The sequence below is a fragment of the Drosophila albomicans genome, chromosome 3 (genome assembly GCF_009650485.2).
Source record: "Drosophila albomicans strain 15112-1751.03 chromosome 3, ASM965048v2, whole genome shotgun sequence".
NCBI lineage: Eukaryota > Metazoa > Arthropoda > Insecta > Diptera > Drosophilidae > Drosophila > Drosophila albomicans.
Window position 1 is genome coordinate 31,373,425 of NC_047629.2, and position 17,359 is coordinate 31,390,783.

General features: G+C 38.3%; 3 protein-coding genes across 3 annotated transcripts; 1 reads left to right on the forward strand and 2 right to left on the reverse strand.

Annotated features, from left to right (window-relative positions):
- Positions 1-7,812: 7,812 nt before the first annotated feature.
- LOC117569866 (uncharacterized) lies at positions 7,813-8,393 on the reverse strand. Its single transcript, XM_034251200.2, has 3 exons — positions 8,258-8,393; positions 8,083-8,197; positions 7,813-8,019 (listed from the first exon to the last, which is right to left on the reverse strand). The coding sequence occupies exons 1-3, from the start codon at positions 8,346-8,348 to the stop codon at positions 7,914-7,916; spliced, it is 312 nt and encodes a 103-aa protein (XP_034107091.1). The 5' UTR covers positions 8,349-8,393; the 3' UTR covers positions 7,813-7,913.
- Positions 8,394-8,889: 496 nt separating this feature from the next.
- On the reverse strand, positions 8,890-10,266 carry LOC117569898 (uncharacterized). The gene is made up of 2 exons (XM_034251239.2): positions 10,103-10,266; positions 8,890-10,046 (listed from the first exon to the last, which is right to left on the reverse strand). Exons 1-2 carry the CDS (start codon positions 10,190-10,192, stop codon positions 9,249-9,251), a joined length of 888 nt encoding a protein of 295 aa, XP_034107130.1. The 5' UTR covers positions 10,193-10,266; the 3' UTR covers positions 8,890-9,248.
- Positions 10,267-10,990: 724 nt separating this feature from the next.
- LOC117569900 (uncharacterized) lies at positions 10,991-11,685 on the forward strand. Its single transcript, XM_034251242.2, has 3 exons — positions 10,991-11,198; positions 11,250-11,364; positions 11,422-11,685. The coding sequence occupies exons 1-3, from the start codon at positions 11,108-11,110 to the stop codon at positions 11,591-11,593; spliced, it is 378 nt and encodes a 125-aa protein (XP_034107133.1). The 5' UTR covers positions 10,991-11,107; the 3' UTR covers positions 11,594-11,685.
- The last annotated feature ends 5,674 nt before the right edge of the window (positions 11,686-17,359 follow it).

Here is a 17,359-nt window from a genome sequence, read left to right on the forward strand (position 1 = left end):
TCTATGGTTTTTCAAGATCTTTTCACCTGATTGTCAACGAAATCAGTTCACCATGACTCCACGAAAAAAGGGTTCTAAATCCAGTTGTTAACTAATCGAACTTGATTGCATTGTTAGCTCAAATGCTTTTCCCTTTCCCCATTCTTAGGTACTTCTCAAGCTGTTTCTCCTACTTTTCTCGATTGATTTGTAATTACCTATAAATAATGCAGCTGCAATTTATGATTCTTATAAAATCTTAGAATTACTTTGTGGTCGAAATAAATTTCACAATTTATGGGGGGAAAAGTTTTGTTCAAATAGATAGATTTCCCATTATCTAATTAGATTGTTGAAAATGCGGCCCATAAAATACTTGACAAAGTTTATTATAATGTGGTGAAATAATCAGATTCGTCAGTCTCTTGATTAGTTAAAAATGGAACCTCTCGAAGCCTCTTCACTATACTAAAGGGTATATTAATCATAGGCTAACTTTATTTGACTGGCGCCAAAAAGTTTGTGCTGCCAAAAAAATGAAAAAGAGAAAAATATGCTAGTATGTGGGTCCGAGTCGAATAGTGTTTTATCAATAGACGTAGATAATGTTGCGATTAGATACTTACCAAGGCGGTACTATCTTACAGTCAGGCAGTCAGTCAGTCCACTTGGCTCTCAGTGGGAGATTAGATACTTGCCTGCCGTCGATGACCAGCACATTTTGCATTTATTGTGGCTTCCATTTTAAGGGTATGAGCGTATTTGAGAGGCCTTCAAATGAGATAACGACTCAACCACATTGGAAATCTGTGCGTTGCGTTGCGTCGTGTAAATGGCCACGTTTAGGAAATTGAAATCGAAATCACCTGTCAACCTATTTGATGTCATCTCAAACAAAAATCTCAAGAGTATCATCGATTGAAAATTCTTACAATTATTACACACATTTCAAAAGTCTTCCGTCAATAGTTTTCATTCGATTTCTGAGAGTCACAATCACTTTGCAAATTAATAGGAAGCAATCGGAATCATTTTTATTTTAATTTTTTCTATTTTTTTGTTTTGCTTGGTTGCTTGGTCAAGTGACAGTTGGGCTGAGATAGAGTCATATGATGATATGAAATTAATTTTGGTTATTTAATTTGTTGTTAGGTATTTGGGATTGTATCATATTGGATGGGATATTGATGTCGTTGCCAGGCCAGACCAGAGCAGCGCAGCGCAGAGCAGACCAACTAGGCCAGCTGGCATTATCTTTGACGTGTGGATATCAAGTGTTCTGGTCGCATTTTTGATTAACAGCACTTAATCGATACAATCGCATTCCCCCTGCCTCGATCCGATGGCCACTCAATAATAAATAGCCTATACATATAAACCATATATACACATATGTGGAGTATATAGCGGCGGCTGAAGTGTTTTCTATTGCTAGTGTTAAGTTCTTGATTGCAATCGGGGGTAACTCATATAGTCGGTCAGATTGTGAAATAACTACGTTTGATAATGACAGCCATGAGGCACACATTTTATACTTATTACTACTGCTGCTACTTTTATAGAGTTTATTATATAACCGCGATATTTACAATTGAGATGCGATCATCAGCAATTTACTTTCATATTACAACGCGATACTTTTATAGTTTGTACAATATTTCTGAGAGAACGTTGTATAGATCATCTATGATCACCTGTCGTCAACTCGTTGCGAATCCCAATTACCTACGGATCAATTTCTTAATGGAGTACAAAGTTTAAGGGCGATTGAAATTGATTACGACATTGGTTGATTGTAATTGGTCTGCCTTCGACTTTGTCTGGTTCTAAAAGAGATATTTTGTTCGAGGTTCGCTCCATCAACAGGTGTTGGATTCGTCTCGGTTACGTCGTCGCGACGGGGCAACCGAAACTAACACGTATCGCAATGCTGAATTTAAAGTATTTCCCTGTTACTCGACACCTTGATTAGATTCAGAGCCAAACACAAAAATAAAAAGCGAATAAAGAAAATGGGAAAACTGTAAAATTTAAAGAGCTGTAAACCGTTTACAACTTTTGACTCTCCAATTGTCTATCTATCTGACTGACTGTCTGTGTATAAGAAGATATTCTGCCTATTCTCCAAAATAAATAAATACAGCTTCTTCTTTGTGCGCTACTCTTGACAATTGGCTTAGTTGTCTTGAGATTGTGGTTGTAGTTGATAGTTGATGTTTCTCTTGTTTGTTGAGTGCCACTTGTTGCTTTTATAGACACTTTTACCTTGGTGTGAAATGTTTGACGAGCGTCGACGCCCTCAATGCGAGTTCTCATATGATCTTATCTCGGGATGAGCTGGCCAACTTACAGTTAGCTATTTGTTAACCTATCTATCACACATACACACACACAAACACACTTGTGTGTGTATCTATGGAATGTAGAACTCATTATTCAGTTTAGACTCTAAGCTATTTGCATTTTCCTAGAACAAACGACTTATTCTAATTCTTAATTCATTTCCCTCGTAAACTTGCGAGAATTTAATTGTTGTGTCAGAATTGTGGAATTCTTGGGACATCGGGAAGGTCGTCTATGGATTTCTTTTTTGTCTCTTCGAAAACAACACGCAAAAGTTAAATATCGTTAATGATGAAACGAAACCTCAACCTGCTTTTTATGCGAAACTAAGGTCGTAAATTGGTTTAGCAAGGCAATCATAAAACTGGCATTTTGTCACTAAATACGGCTAAGAAATGGAGAAATCCGACGGCAAAACAATAAAATGGAAATGTTTAGCCCAAAAATAAAATGAACAAGAGAATAACAAGCAAAAAACTGAAGAGCAGAAAAAATGAAGTGGGACCATAAAATATATATTTTTATGAGTTCTTCTACAGCTAACTTGACTTGCCATCTCTTTTCTTTTCCCTTTCCATAGTGTTTACCTGCACACACACATACACACATGTATACTGTCTTATAAAGTATAGATAGAGAAACAAACACGCACACGGGGGACATCGATGATCTCTCTGTCTATCTCTCAACTGATGTCATCCTAGAGCAAAAAAAACGCGTCATTTCTGATGCTGCAAAAAAATATTTCTAAAAATGTTGAGACCAATTTTCTGGGGAAGATTTTGACAGTGCTCAAAGTGGACCAACTGTCTTTCGGGGTCTTCCCCTTTTTACTTTTTTTTTTTGTTTTTTTGGGTCTGCAGCTTTTCCTGTAGACACAATTGAAAAACTCGTTTCCATTCTTCTCATTTGTTTGCGTTTCGTTGTCGTTGTTGGTTTTTTGGATTTTTGTATTTATGATGGATAAGGACACGGACGACATCTTTACCTGACAGTATTAGAATTATTTAAATCAAGAATCTAATGCTGCCCGGTAAGATGTGAACAGATGTCCTTGCAAATTTCTGATTGCAAGTTGAATTTTTGTAGTTTTCACTTTTGTTTCCATTTCACGTCATTCCATTTCCTCTTATTTATCATGCATATATGTATGAACATTTCAACAAATATGCATACACATACCCACACACTATTTGTATTTATAGTAGCATTATTATCGTTCCAAGAGCTGTGCTTTAAACCTTGGAATCGAAACTTTGAACTGCCGATAAGCAGCACAACGTTCTCTAGTTTCGATTCGTAGTTAATCTCCTCATAAAAATAACTAGCGATATTATAAAATTGATCAGTTTGTAATGCGATTCGTTTGCTGCTTGAAGATGACAAACATTTTGAAAGAATTTCTACAGGCGTGATTCTCCTCTCTTCCGTTCTCTTCTCGGCAAGTTTAACTTTGCACCGGGGCGCGTGATGCCGGGAGCGGGAGAGAAAAAGGCTGGCAAAAAGCAACGCCTACCAACCAACCAGTGTGTGTAACAATTTCGAAATGGTGCACACAATGTTATGTACAATACAAACGTAAATGGCATACAAACGTACTATAAACGATTATTGTTGATGTATTTATAATTAAATCGACGCTGGCGCCAGTCGCTTCGCGCACAACAGTAACCCGATTTGTGCACACACCCACACACATATATGTATATATATATATAGAAGTATGTATGTGTGGTGTGTGTGCATGCAAAGTGTTCGATATTCGTGTAAATGGATAAACGTTAATTGAAACTTTTTGCCTTGACACTTGATTCAAATACATGCACATATATTGTACTTGTAGCTTTGTATTGTATTAATGTTGGTTGCTTATTTTTTTTTTTTTTGGACACCGGAAATACGAGTACACGACAGCGACAATGCACACGCGTCGACGGCCATACAACGAATGAGCGAGAGAGCCACTGGACAGCAGTCAGCAGACACCGGTAACCGTCGCGATCGAGCACCAAATATGAATTGAGAAACGCGACAAAATGTTGAGAAACTGGCGGGCGGAAACTCGAAATTTTTTTTGAAACTCTTTAACAGCACAGCAGCGGTTGCTACAACATCTCAATGTTAACTCGAAATGGCACTGTTAAGCGAACAACCGGTTGCATGGCAACATCGAACTTGTGGCGAACGAACCACGTCGAGCCGAACTGAACAGCAGAGCAGCGCGACACGCGTTTTATAGTTATAATATTAGTTTTCATTTAATTTCGATTTTGTAATATGGGGAATAGAAATAATTAAATTAGTAGATAAGTGTATTAGTTTTGATTCTTATGTAAAATAATATAAAATGGTTTAAGACGGCCACAGACGTGTACAGAATTATGTATGTTAATAGTGTGAGCATTTTTGGTTTTGGCGGGACATTTAAAAGGGTTTAAAAATGTATTAAATACATATGACGAGTTGAGTGATGTTAATTTATTTATGTACGTAAATATTACCTGATTACTCACCCCATCGCATGCCCCACATCGTTTCACAGTTTGATTGATCTTTAATTATAAAACCATGACGCGATTTATTTATTTTTTTCGTTTCAAATTTGAGATTGTCATGTCAACGTGTGATGGAACCCTTCAAATATTTTGTTTTAGTTGGAGATATGTGCAGATGATGTGGGGAAGCACTCGATTGGGCGGAATTTGCTTAATATTCGTGTTAATTATAATTTGATAAATGTGCTTAATTGGATTTAATATTTGGACGTCTCTTAATGCCTGGCTGGCAAGCGCTAAAGCTGAGGCCCAAAAGTTGAGCGAGCACGTGTAAAGTGTCAAAGTCCGGGGCTCAACACAAATCCACAAAATCCGTGGAAACATTTTTCATACATTATTCGCGTCAATTTTTATAAAATGTGTGAAACACGCTTCTCCGACGTCGACTCTCGGACTCCGGGCGCTGTGTCAAGGTGTTAAAATCCTGAACACACACGCAAACACTCGCACACTCAAACACACTGATACACACACATTTACAACAGTAGCAGCCGCAAACCGCAAAAAGCGAATCCATTAAAAGTTGAAAATTTGTGTGCATTTGGTTTATTTAATCGTTTGCTCTATTCATTGTTTGAAGTTTTCGGTTATTTATTTATTAGTTTTCGTTTAAAGCACTTTGCATTTACAATTGAACGATTTGTGAGTTTCTATATTTTTTTTTTTGCTATGAGCACACACTTGCCGGAAGTCATAGTTTTAGTTTAAGATTACTTGTGCTGTTTTAAATGTTTTTTTTTTTTTATTTTATTTCAATATTTTAATTTTGTTTGTTGCCAGCGGGAATATCCCGCTGTAGTTTCCTGGGTCGGAGCTCCTCTAAGTCTGTTGAACCGCTGCTCTGCACGTGTGTTCGGCCAACAGCAGCAGGCGACAAACAGAATTTGATTGAGATTTTTTAATTTTTTGGTCTGTGTAGTAGTTGACGTTCTTGCCACACTCGAAGCGTGTTTGATTCTGTAGCAGAGCGACGAGCGAACAGATACGTCCAACAGCGCACGCGGCACACGATCAACTGTAACGGTAAAAAGCGAAACAAGTTTGATATAAAGTATAAAAATAAAGTTTAAATAAATGCCATACAACATACAACAGCAGGCGACATGTCTCTGTTACGTTAACACTAACATGTTGCGTTGCAAATGGTGGGGGGAGAACTCTGTTATCGCTATGTTGTTCACGAGTAACGCTCTCTTCTTCTATGTGGCTCTTCTTCGTCTGCTGACGAAATCGAGAGCGAGAGAGAGACGCTCTACTCTTTCCCTCTCCCTCTCTCTCGCGCTTGTCATTGCCAGCTGTGCGTTTTATTTGTTGTCGCATTTCTATTAGCTTGACATTTGCGTTGTGTTGTTGTGGATGCTCGCGACTGTCGCCATCCCGTTTCGACCTACATGCAGCGGCAGGGCAGTGCATTTGCTGTAGTCGTCTTGCTCGCAGCACACATGTTGCGACCGCATGGTAAATGTTTTACGTTCGATCGTTTGTAGTTCAAATCTTGTAGCTTGGCTTACGTCGTAAACGCTTACGTTAACATATGCACATGTTCGTAGGAAAACCCACGAAATATGTATGTATGTCGCAATATCATAACAGAACATAATTACACGATTAAATTGGTCTACAATATATTGTTAAAGATCGCAACTATTGGGTTTATTAAGCGTAAGTTCGCATTCATGTCGCCGCAAGTTTACTTCTTGTTTTTCTTTTTCGCTCTTTTTTCAGTTGCGTCGCAACGCGCTTCTCGCCCGTTCATGTCCATTTTTTGACATGTTCACTCAATTAATAAGAGCAGCGAGATTTCTGCGTCTGGGCTTTGCACCCTACACTTCGGTCTTTAAGACTTTTTCAACTGTTTTCTTAACGATTAATCAAACTCAATCATACGCATATATTTTTGCCCCTTTTGAATGTTTTTTATTTCTTACATGTATGTGGAATATCGTGTGGTTTCCATATGAAAGATAGCGCTTTGGTTTGTCGCTATAAACCGCAATTCTAAAATTCTTGGGTTCGTGAAATTTTTGTGATATTGTTGCTCTTGCTGTTCCCGCTGCCTTCATTTTATGCCCAGATCATTGTCGAGTCCGGTTCCCAATTTTTCTTGTAGCCTACATATGTACTTACATACATACATATGCATACATATTTAAATCATATACAAAGTCTCTTGTAGTTTCTTTTTCAGATAATTTTTTTTTGTAAATTTCAATTTTTTGCTCGCTTCATTTTGGGTTGAAGGACCCGCGGCCCTTTCTCAACGTATGTATCCATGTCCATACATATTTATGTATGTCTGTATGTATGTAGGTCTGCTGCTGTCTCTTTCCGGACCTGCCTGGGAGATTGTGCGCATGCATTCACCCTGCGGCGGCTAATTAAAAACTTGATGAGCCGAGGGATGGCTGAGTACCGCTGAGCTGTGAGCTGTATACGAGAAATATCATTGCTGATCCTTGCGGACTTCAATTTGTTCTTCGCTGCCATCTTTTGTGATTGTTCTCGTGCCCGTGTTTTTGGGCTTGAGTCAACTTTACCTTAAGATAAATGGAGTGCGTATTGCCTTCACATTTATTTTACGTCGTTTTGAGGTGTCTCATATTTTTATTTTTTCAATTCGGTTCAACAGATGAGATTGAGCGTCCGTAAAAGCTTCACTTCAATGTGCGCAAAAATATAGCAAAGTAAAAATAAGAAATCAATTTTTATATATTGCGTAAGCTCTGTTCTACAGATAATTTAAATATTAAGGAGCATAGGAATAATATTATTAAGCAAAAGCTAATCATTGATATGTACTATTTGGAAAATTTACTTTAAATTGTTGAAGTCTTGTTGAAAGACAACTTTTGATACAATAATATATAGTACATGTATGTACATTTACGTAGTACCCACTATATAGCCGAAAGCTATTATTATTATTTTCCAATAATAATAATTATAAAAAACAACTTTATTTTATAAATTCAATTGGAATATTATGGATTCTTAATAGGAAACATACATTTTAATTTTTTTTTGCATAAGATTCTCTCAGCAAGTAATATAATTGACACACATCCAGCAGCATTGAGGAAAATCCGTGACAGTCGATACGCCCAGCTCCTTGCAACGCTGGAAAGGAGCCGGAATCTGACAACTTTTAGGCGGTAAAAGGAGAATAGACATAAGAAAATAGTAAATTAGAGATTCCTTGACTTACTAATGTATCAAAGAATCGCCCTCTTTATTCTGGCAAACGTAAACTCCGCACGTATTTGGATCTTTCGCTGTTCCACCAACTTCTATTTCTTGTCCTTCAAAAATACAGCCATTTGCTAAAAAGTCGCGAAATCATTAGCTTTGATATATCTATTACTGTATACTGATGTTCTTACCTCCCTTTTCTAGTTTCATATAGTGAACCAATGCGGTGGAACAAGAGATAAGTCCAATAAGGACAACACTTATTAAACAAATAGTTTGCATCTTATTGTATTCTACAACAATTGCAATTACTTCTGGAGCAATAATGGGAACGAGTGTAGGGTTTTTATATGAATACATAAGGGAAACTCTAGACAACTGTCACGCCAGTTGGTCTATCGCGAATCGGGTTTGTTTAAAATCCGTGATTTTAGCAAAATAACTGTCGTTTACAACGGACAAATGCACGACTAGCAAATACCCTCCAAAATCCTTCGATTTTAATAGATTAATTGGGTTAATAATCTATTTGCACAATTATAATTTAATTTTAAACTTCCAATAGGGAATAGTTTAATTATAAAATACATGATGTAAATTTTAACCTAAAATGTAACAAATTTTGGGTACAGGGTATGATTACTTATTTTAGCATGATTTAAATGCATAACATGGAGTAAAGCACATATTATTTACAACATGATATTGGGAAATACTGTTTCTGGAATGGGTTTGAAAGTTTCATGAGTAGCTATTAAAAGCTGTACACTAAAATACACTCTCTTATAGAAAATATCATTTTAAAATCAATTTCCTTATAAATTAATTTATTTTAATGCAGCTCTATGTATTGCATTACAGGGTATCACTTAGAAGGTTGTGGGGTATATAACTAACTTTACCATAAATTACACAAAAAATTCATTACAGCAATGAATAATGAAGTAATGACGACAAACTTTAAATTGAATTAAAATGAAAAATAAAATTTCATATTAGATAAATTTAAGATACTCCCATTAGAGTACAGGGGATCATGCGGATAGTAGACTGCACCTGATCCGGGTCTGGAATTTCTGTTGGAATGCATGTCGTTTGAATGAGAACTGTTTTCTCTGGGAGTAAACGTAAACATTCCAATTATTGTAACAAAATATATAACATAGGGAAAATGGGGCACAACTAATGTTCGGCGGAAGCCTTCTGCTTGGCTTCAACAGCTGCACAAGCCGCTTTGTAAGCCGCTTGTTTGGTCTTCTCGTAATCGTCGCGAGCACTTTGCAGTTGCTTCTCCAATGTGCCCAGTCGATTCTTGGCTGCCTCGAGTAACTGTACCTTGGCGGTCATTTCCTGTTGGGAGCCCAGTGCCACCGTCTGAATGTTGGCCAAATTGTCTTTCACCGACTTCTGGAGTTCGGTGAGTGTTTCGAACTGATGCGTTGCAGCACGAGCTGCTTCGACAGCTGCATTCATATTACTCTCCGTGTTCTGCAGGGACGCAGACTCTTCCTCGACCACAGCGTGGGCTTCTTGCATTTCCAGCTCGAGTTGCTGCACAACCATTTGCTTGCCGGTGAGCGCTGCTTCGGCTGCCTTGGCCGATTGAAAGGCTTTCTCGGCCAGCTCCTGTTTGATGTGCTGAGCAGCCAATTGGCCGGCGGCTTGTTGCGCCTCATTTGCCGCCTTGGCATCCTGGGCCGCCTTCATGGCAATGTTCGAGGACTTTTGCTTGGGATCGCCCGGCGCAAAGATTTGCTTCACATCGCAATTTTTACTACTTGCGCTCTCGTTGCATGCCTGGGCACCAGAACCGGCACTCGCACCTCCAGCTGGAGCTGAACCGCCGCTGTGCCCAACCGGATCAGCCGATTTGGTTAAGCGATTGACACTTGGACTGGCGGCAGCTTCATCTCGACTGTTAATGGCCGCAAAGTCTGCATAGAGATTCGATGGCCAAGCCATGCGCTTGGGGTGCTGAGCCTACAAGGGATGTAGAGGAACAGCGGGCAACTTCTAATCTCCTTTACCTGACTTACCCTATCGAGGTGATAACCAGCGACACGCATGTTGGAAGAGAGGAGAGATCCAGCGAACAGCAACCAAAGGAATGCGCTTGAAATTCTCATGGATGTCAATAGACATTTAATGATTTGCAGGCCAAACGGATTTGTCAATGACTGACTTGATAAGTAAGAAATAGTTGCTATGTTTTTTGAATGAAACTTTATTCTACAAAATATAATCAAAAATTGTTTGTAATTAGATTTGAGTTGCCAAATTCGGAAGCTAATTCAATAAGAAGTATTGTACTGATCATTTTGAGCTTAGAGACTCGCGGAGATTCATTGTGTTCATTTACACTTATTAAAGCCTTTTCACTTTTTACTTAAGAGGAGCAAACTCCTCTTCAGAGGAAATGAACAACATCCCAACATATTCAAATTGAGGTCTAGGTCTAGAAATTCTAGCTTTGATAGACGAATGTTCATTATGAGAGACAATTCGGTATGTAACCGGTAACTTATTAAATCGTTACTGTTTCTTAGTTTAGAAGTATTACCCTTTAGTTGAGAATATAGAATTCTTTAAATAAGAAAAATCTACTCTTTAAATCAAAAGAGTAACCGAGCAGCATATTCAAATCAAAATGGCAAACTGCTTAATACACCTTTAATACTAGGTTTAGAAGTTCCAACATTGATGGGCGCTGAAATACGAATGTTCATTATGAGTGACATGTCAGTATGTGACGGGCAACTTATTAAATCGTTACTGTTTCTTAAGTACGAACAAACTACTTTTCAAATTAAAAGAGTAACCGATCAGAATATTCAAAATGTAAACGAAGACTGCTATAAGTAAGTTCAAGATACTGGCACACAATGGCACTCAGCAGTATTTGATCATTAATACACCTAGTACAGGTTATAGCTATAAATGTTTACAAGAAGTTCTTTGGAATTGTTCAGTATTAGTAGTAACTTTTTGCAACCGAGTGATATAAAAGCCAATGTCAAGGTGGCACTTGACAGTTTCGAGTCATGGCTGGCAATTGGGAGTTGTGTCTGATTCTTCTAGGATTTATTTACTCCACCCGTCCATTGGTCTACGAATTGGTTCGACCCACTTGGGGTAAGTATATCTGTATTCAATATTTCTTTCTATATTACAATTCGCTTTTAGATGAGGGTTGTGTTGGTTTCCAGAAGAATCTTAAAGTTGGCGAATTTGAGAAGGATCCATCGGTCTGCGGCATTTTGCTGTGCATGGATATCGAAGGCAGAGGTTTCATCTATTTGTAAATACTTTTAACTGAACTTATGCCATTATGAGTTATGAGCAATTCTGCTTGCAGCTGCCAGCAGCCGGCTGCTTTTCAGCAATGCGATAATGATACCGTGTCCTTAATTGCCGATTATCCTGATTGTTGCTGGCAGTGCACTGAAGCGGTTGAGTGTGAGGAAGAGGATGAAGATGTCGCAACAGAGGTCGCAACAGAGGTCGCAACAGAGGTTGCAACATATTAAGCTAAATTTAAATTGTATTCAATATAGATAGGTCGATATGTATTTAAATTAATATACTTTTGTTGTGTTTACTTTTGGAATAATAAAATCTGAAATTTCCCTATTCAATAGTTAAACTTTTTCAGAGAAAGACTTAAGTTTAATATTTTATTATTTATTATTTTAAATAAATACATAAATGTGTATACATTTTCTACTTCTATTTTATTATCTTGAAAGTATCTGTTACTTTTAAATTAGAACGTCAGTTTTTTAAACTTTATCTTTATGAATTATTTGCAAAGTATTGTAAGATATGGAAACGGTTTTAAGTTTTTCTTTCATTTTAGAGCAAAGCAGTTAGAATAGATCGCAGCATGTTGTGGGCCTCGAAAATAGTCTTTTATCTACATTGCTAAAAATGAGTATTTTGTGTGTGTGAGTGTGAGTGTGTGGCACCTCTACATTCCATTTGCGTCTCATTTGCTGTCTCGACGCCGTCCATCCAACGGTCTATGCGTCTTTGTATCTCATAGATACACAGCGCATTCTAAAGTGTCTACAAGTGATGAGCACGGCATTTAGTTGCAATTTTCAGTTTCACTTTGCGACGACTCGCCGTCGCCGTCGACGCCGGCAACTAAGTAAAAACGAAAATAAGAGACGGCATAGACAAATGAAAATAAAATACAACAACAACAATAGCAACAACAAAATACAAACTAACATGAAAAACAAATAAGCGAACTCGCGAGTCGAGAGACGCTCGACTAACACCTACCAAACTACGTACATATGTGTGTACGAATATATAGTATAGTATTCATACTATATATTCGCTTACATATGAGAATTTAGGCCCAAAGAAAGAACGCCAACACAGAAGCATTTATTGCACAGGGGATTGTCAGCTATTTTGGATACCGCAATCAATCGATAATTTGTTATATTTAGCATTAGCAAGTAACTTTTCTTGTATTCGATTAATTATAGGGTATGAGCGGTATATAGTATTATTTAATAGGCGAAAATTAATTTAAAATTTTATTTTTAACAGGAAAGTAAAGAAATTCTAACAAACAATTTTATTTCTCAGCCAAAATGTAAGAAAGGATTGTAGCGTATTTAAACTATTACTTAAAATTTTGGAACATTATTTTAAAATAAAAAATTCATGTGAAGAAGCTACTTTTGAACACGCACGACTGTAAGATATCCTACATAAGCGTAACAATTAGAACGAGCTGTTATTAACCAAACACATCAAATAAAATACCGAAAAAAATACTAAAACATACCAACCGATGTACTTCTACACTCGAGATATACCATAGGTATGAAATATACCAAATTACAGACAATTATTTCTTTAATAAATTATAAGTTTCTTATTTGAACGCAACCAAATTTTCAGGAAAAATAAAGTATACAATTAATATAGAAGCATATTGGAATGCTAAATATAAAACAATTTTAATTAGCAATAAAGTATGTAGCATTTAAATTGAAACGCATTTTTGGTTAATTTTTGACAGTCTCCTAATTGGATCTAAATCGGAATTTGCATTATTTAAAGCAAGATCATTATACTATATCTTTCGCTAATTACAGAGTACTTGTTTTAATCACAAGAGCCCATATATTTTTTGATATAAGATATAGTCATGCTATATATATTACAATTAAAACAGTAAGAGGAAAATGCGCTGTGATTCTAACACATTTTGAACAGTTTTCATGCGCCGGCAACATGGGCAACAGACAACAACTGTCGACTGGACTTGGTGGGGTTAGAGGGTAGACCTGATGGCCTGATAAGTCGATGGAAATGCGAGTAGTTGGGGCTAATTACAAAGTACTCATAGTCGTAGTCAGAGTCACTCATAGTATTCATAACTATATTCGTAAGCTGTTGCATGTCAAAACTGTGTCAAATGGCACATAAAAAATAAAAATGTTGAAAAAACGTTGTTTGTTGTTTCGTTGTTATAAACAGCAGCAGCGGCAATGCATTGAATAATCAGCATGATAACCCCAAGACAGCGAATGTTGTTGCTGCGGTTGCTGTGGTTGTGCGGCAATGTTGCCAGCCGTGGCGCTGATGTTGGTGTTGCTGCTGCTGCTGTGTGGTTTCATGTGGCACTGTGGCAGGCAAGCTAAACTGAACTAAAACTGTAATGAAAGCTGTCGCTTAAACTGATAATCTGTCAAAATATATAAATGCCACATACGTACATATGTATGTCTGTGTATGTGTGTGAGTAAATCAAACAGAAATATTTATTTTTAATGCCCTATTAAAATAGAATTCTCGAACTTCTCGTGATTGCGGTCAGCGACAAGACAACAACAAATAGTCAAAGTCGCTTATCAACTTCAACCGCAACAACGAAAAAAAAGAAGCATTGTGATAAGGCAGCTGCTGAAACTGTTTAAAGTATTATGACAGCACATTGGCTAAGCCAGTGTCAGAGTTCAACCTGCAGATAGATCTCTCTCCCTCTCCCTTTCCCACTCGCTTATCGCCTAAGGTCAAGAGGACAGCAACGAATTGAGCTCATTTGACTATAATAAAGTAGAACGACGTCTGATTATGATTACGAGTATTCAAAAACTATTCAATGCTATTCAAATGCAGTTCAAATGACTCGTTAAATTCAATAATATTTGACAGTTTCCAATGAAACAAATATTAATGATTAAAATAATCGAAATATTCAATAGTTCAGGGTTTTCTTTTTGGGGGACACTTTACGGTGATAACATACAAAACAAGTATTTTAAAATGATTTCTTTATGTTTGAATTGGAGCAAGCATTTACAACATTTACAAGCCTAATATATTATCAATTTATTTTTAATTTTATTTTAGGGGACTAATGTATATAAAAATCAAACCAGACTGTGAGATACTACCAATTTTGAATAAAAGCAAAACAGTTCGTTATTATTTCTAAAATATACTAACTTAATGAACCGCAACAATACTGAAACATACCAAAAGCTATGTTTGGGGTAAACTTATATAGTTCTAGTCAAAATATACCACAGAGTGCACAATATACCAAATTGTATACCAAAAAGATACCAAAATAATTCTGTCTGTATAATTTTCTAATACTATAATAATTCTAGAAACATTTTCCATCTTAATTGTTAGTTATTTACCATACAACAGATAAAGAAATTAGTGTTATTTTTAACTGTATAATATATAACACATATAAGATATATATAACACATTTACGATAGCTTAAGGTATAGAGAGATGGAGACATGTAAAGTTGCATTTGGCTAAACTAATTCAATTCGCCGAATGACTTGTTAATGATGTGCTGGGACATTGAGCTGGAGCTGCTTTTAATTGCACGTAATCTTTATAAATAGACAACATGCTGCAATGAGGAGGGGAGAGGCAGAGAGACAGAGGAGAGAGCGAACGTCGGCAAAGGCAAAAAGAGCTGCTCGATCCCTAAAAGCGAGTGCGATTTGTATGCATGAATGCGATGGACAACTCAGGAACGAGCACTAACGATCAATGCATAAATCAATGTGCAGCAAAGAGAGAGGAGGGAGGACAGCATCCCGCTTGAAGGAGGGGAATGGAGGGAGAAAGAAGGAGGCTAAAGGCAGAAGCCAATGCGAAAGAAATGTAATGACAATGGCCATAAATGAGTAATTGCCGACATTGCCGGACCTTGTGCAGCATGCGACTAGAAGTTAGTAGGCTAGGTAGAGGAGGGGGTGGAGTGGGGGAAGGTGAAGCGGAGACTAAGGACGGTGTCTGGTTCCGTTTTTAGCGGAGACAACAACCCATAAATGTGCGCCTAGACCGAAAGGCCAATACAAACAAATAAACAACAAGACAAATCAGCAGCAATAGCTTTGCTTACGACTGTATGTGTGTGTGTGAGTGTGAGTGGTGGAATGAGTACTCGTACTCGCACTCATACTTATACTCAAACTCATACTCGAATTGACCATGCCGGGTTGGCATTCAATTACAATTGCGGCCCCCATGCCGAGAACGGACGAACCTTCGACTTCAGCGGAAAAATGCTTGTTTTGCTGTTGCTGCTGTTGTTGCTGTTGCCTCGTGGTATTGTGTGGATACTTGGATGCTCAGTTGCTCAGATACTCGGATACTTGGAGACGCCTCGACTGCTCGAATGCTCTTCTGCTCGACTCAACAACTTGGGCTTGGCTTTTTGGCGTTGCTGCCGCCTTCCAGGTAACCGTCTTCTCTCTAACGGTTCGCCACGATACTTGTTTGTATCTCTCGTATCTATCGCTGTATCTCTAGCTCCAACTTCAGTTCCAGCTGCAAGCGGCATTCGTATTTGTGTGTATCTGTGGTGCGATGCGCACGCCTCATGTTGACAAACTCACTTTACAAATCCACAACTACTCACACGAGTACTCGCACTCACACTCACACTCAAACGCACACTCAAAGCACAACAAATAGTAATTTTTCTCGCTTCATTGGCATCGTCTACTGTCTACAGCCGACTGTCTACCAGAGTCGTCAGTCTGACTGCAGAGAAGCCTGTAAAGCGAGCATAAGCATGCAGCGGTTTATTTGGTTTGACCAACTTGGTCGAGGGAGGAGGAAGAGGAGGAGGGGAGGTAAAAACCCGGCTGCTGCCAGTTAAGTAAATAGAAAATGCAATGCACAAAAGCCACAAACTGGGAACTGGCAACTGGCAACTGGGAATGGGGGAAACTTGGAAACTCATCATTGAGTAGCTACTACTCAGCATTTCGATTGACCGTTGTTTGCCTTGCTCTACACTTCCCGTCTGGCCGCACCCCCAGACTTAGAATGATCACAAATATTATATGAGTGCCAAACACTCGGCAACATGACTTCGATTAGGGCGCGACAAACGGCCGGGAAAATATGCAAATAATTTGCCTTTGGCCAAATTTGTTGCGCTGTGTTGCAGCTCGCTTGGCTGCAGCACATACAAAATTACATGCAAGCTGTTGCAAGCGACACTTATGCGCGACGCGACAATAATATTTCTATAGCACAAACTTCACACTTAATGTATTTTGGAAAGAGAAACTGCAGGCGGTAGCAAAAAATCCACACACAAAAAGAACAAAAATGAGAGATGCCAAAAGAACAAACAAACACGACAGAAAATTGCATCCAAAGTAGTTGCACATGTTTCTCGGAGACGGCCCAAATTGCTGCCCCAAAGGAGTGGAGTGGAGAGGAGAGAAGCAGGAGGTGGTGGAGGCACGCAGTTGAGGCGCAGCAGACGGCAGCGGCGGCAGCGACTAGTCGATGCTTTAAGGAATATGGCAGCAAATAATTAAAACATATTTAAAAATAGTTTGCCATATGGATGACGACGACAACAACACATCGATGTGCCCCCGTCCGTCTCTCTCTCTCTCTCTCTTTATAGCTGATGCTGATACTGTGGAGGTGGATCTGATGGTGACGTGGCTGGTCAGCCCCCGACAAAAACAAAAAAAAAAAAACGAGTACAAACAAAAGCAAACAATTTTTCGTCTGGCCAAATTCGACGCCAACGCCAAAAAGCCCAAACGATGATGACGACTGCGACACAATGCCTGTGCATTGACCGTACCACATTTAGTAAACTACATGCCACATACTGCATCACATTGTTGCAGCAGAGATACAAATGCAATTGCAGATACACAGTTTTGTCTAGTTCGTCTGGCAGCCGCAGTCGCAGCCGCAGCCGCCTTCTAACACACATCCATCCAACCATCCATCCATCTATCTATACAAACAATTCATTTTAA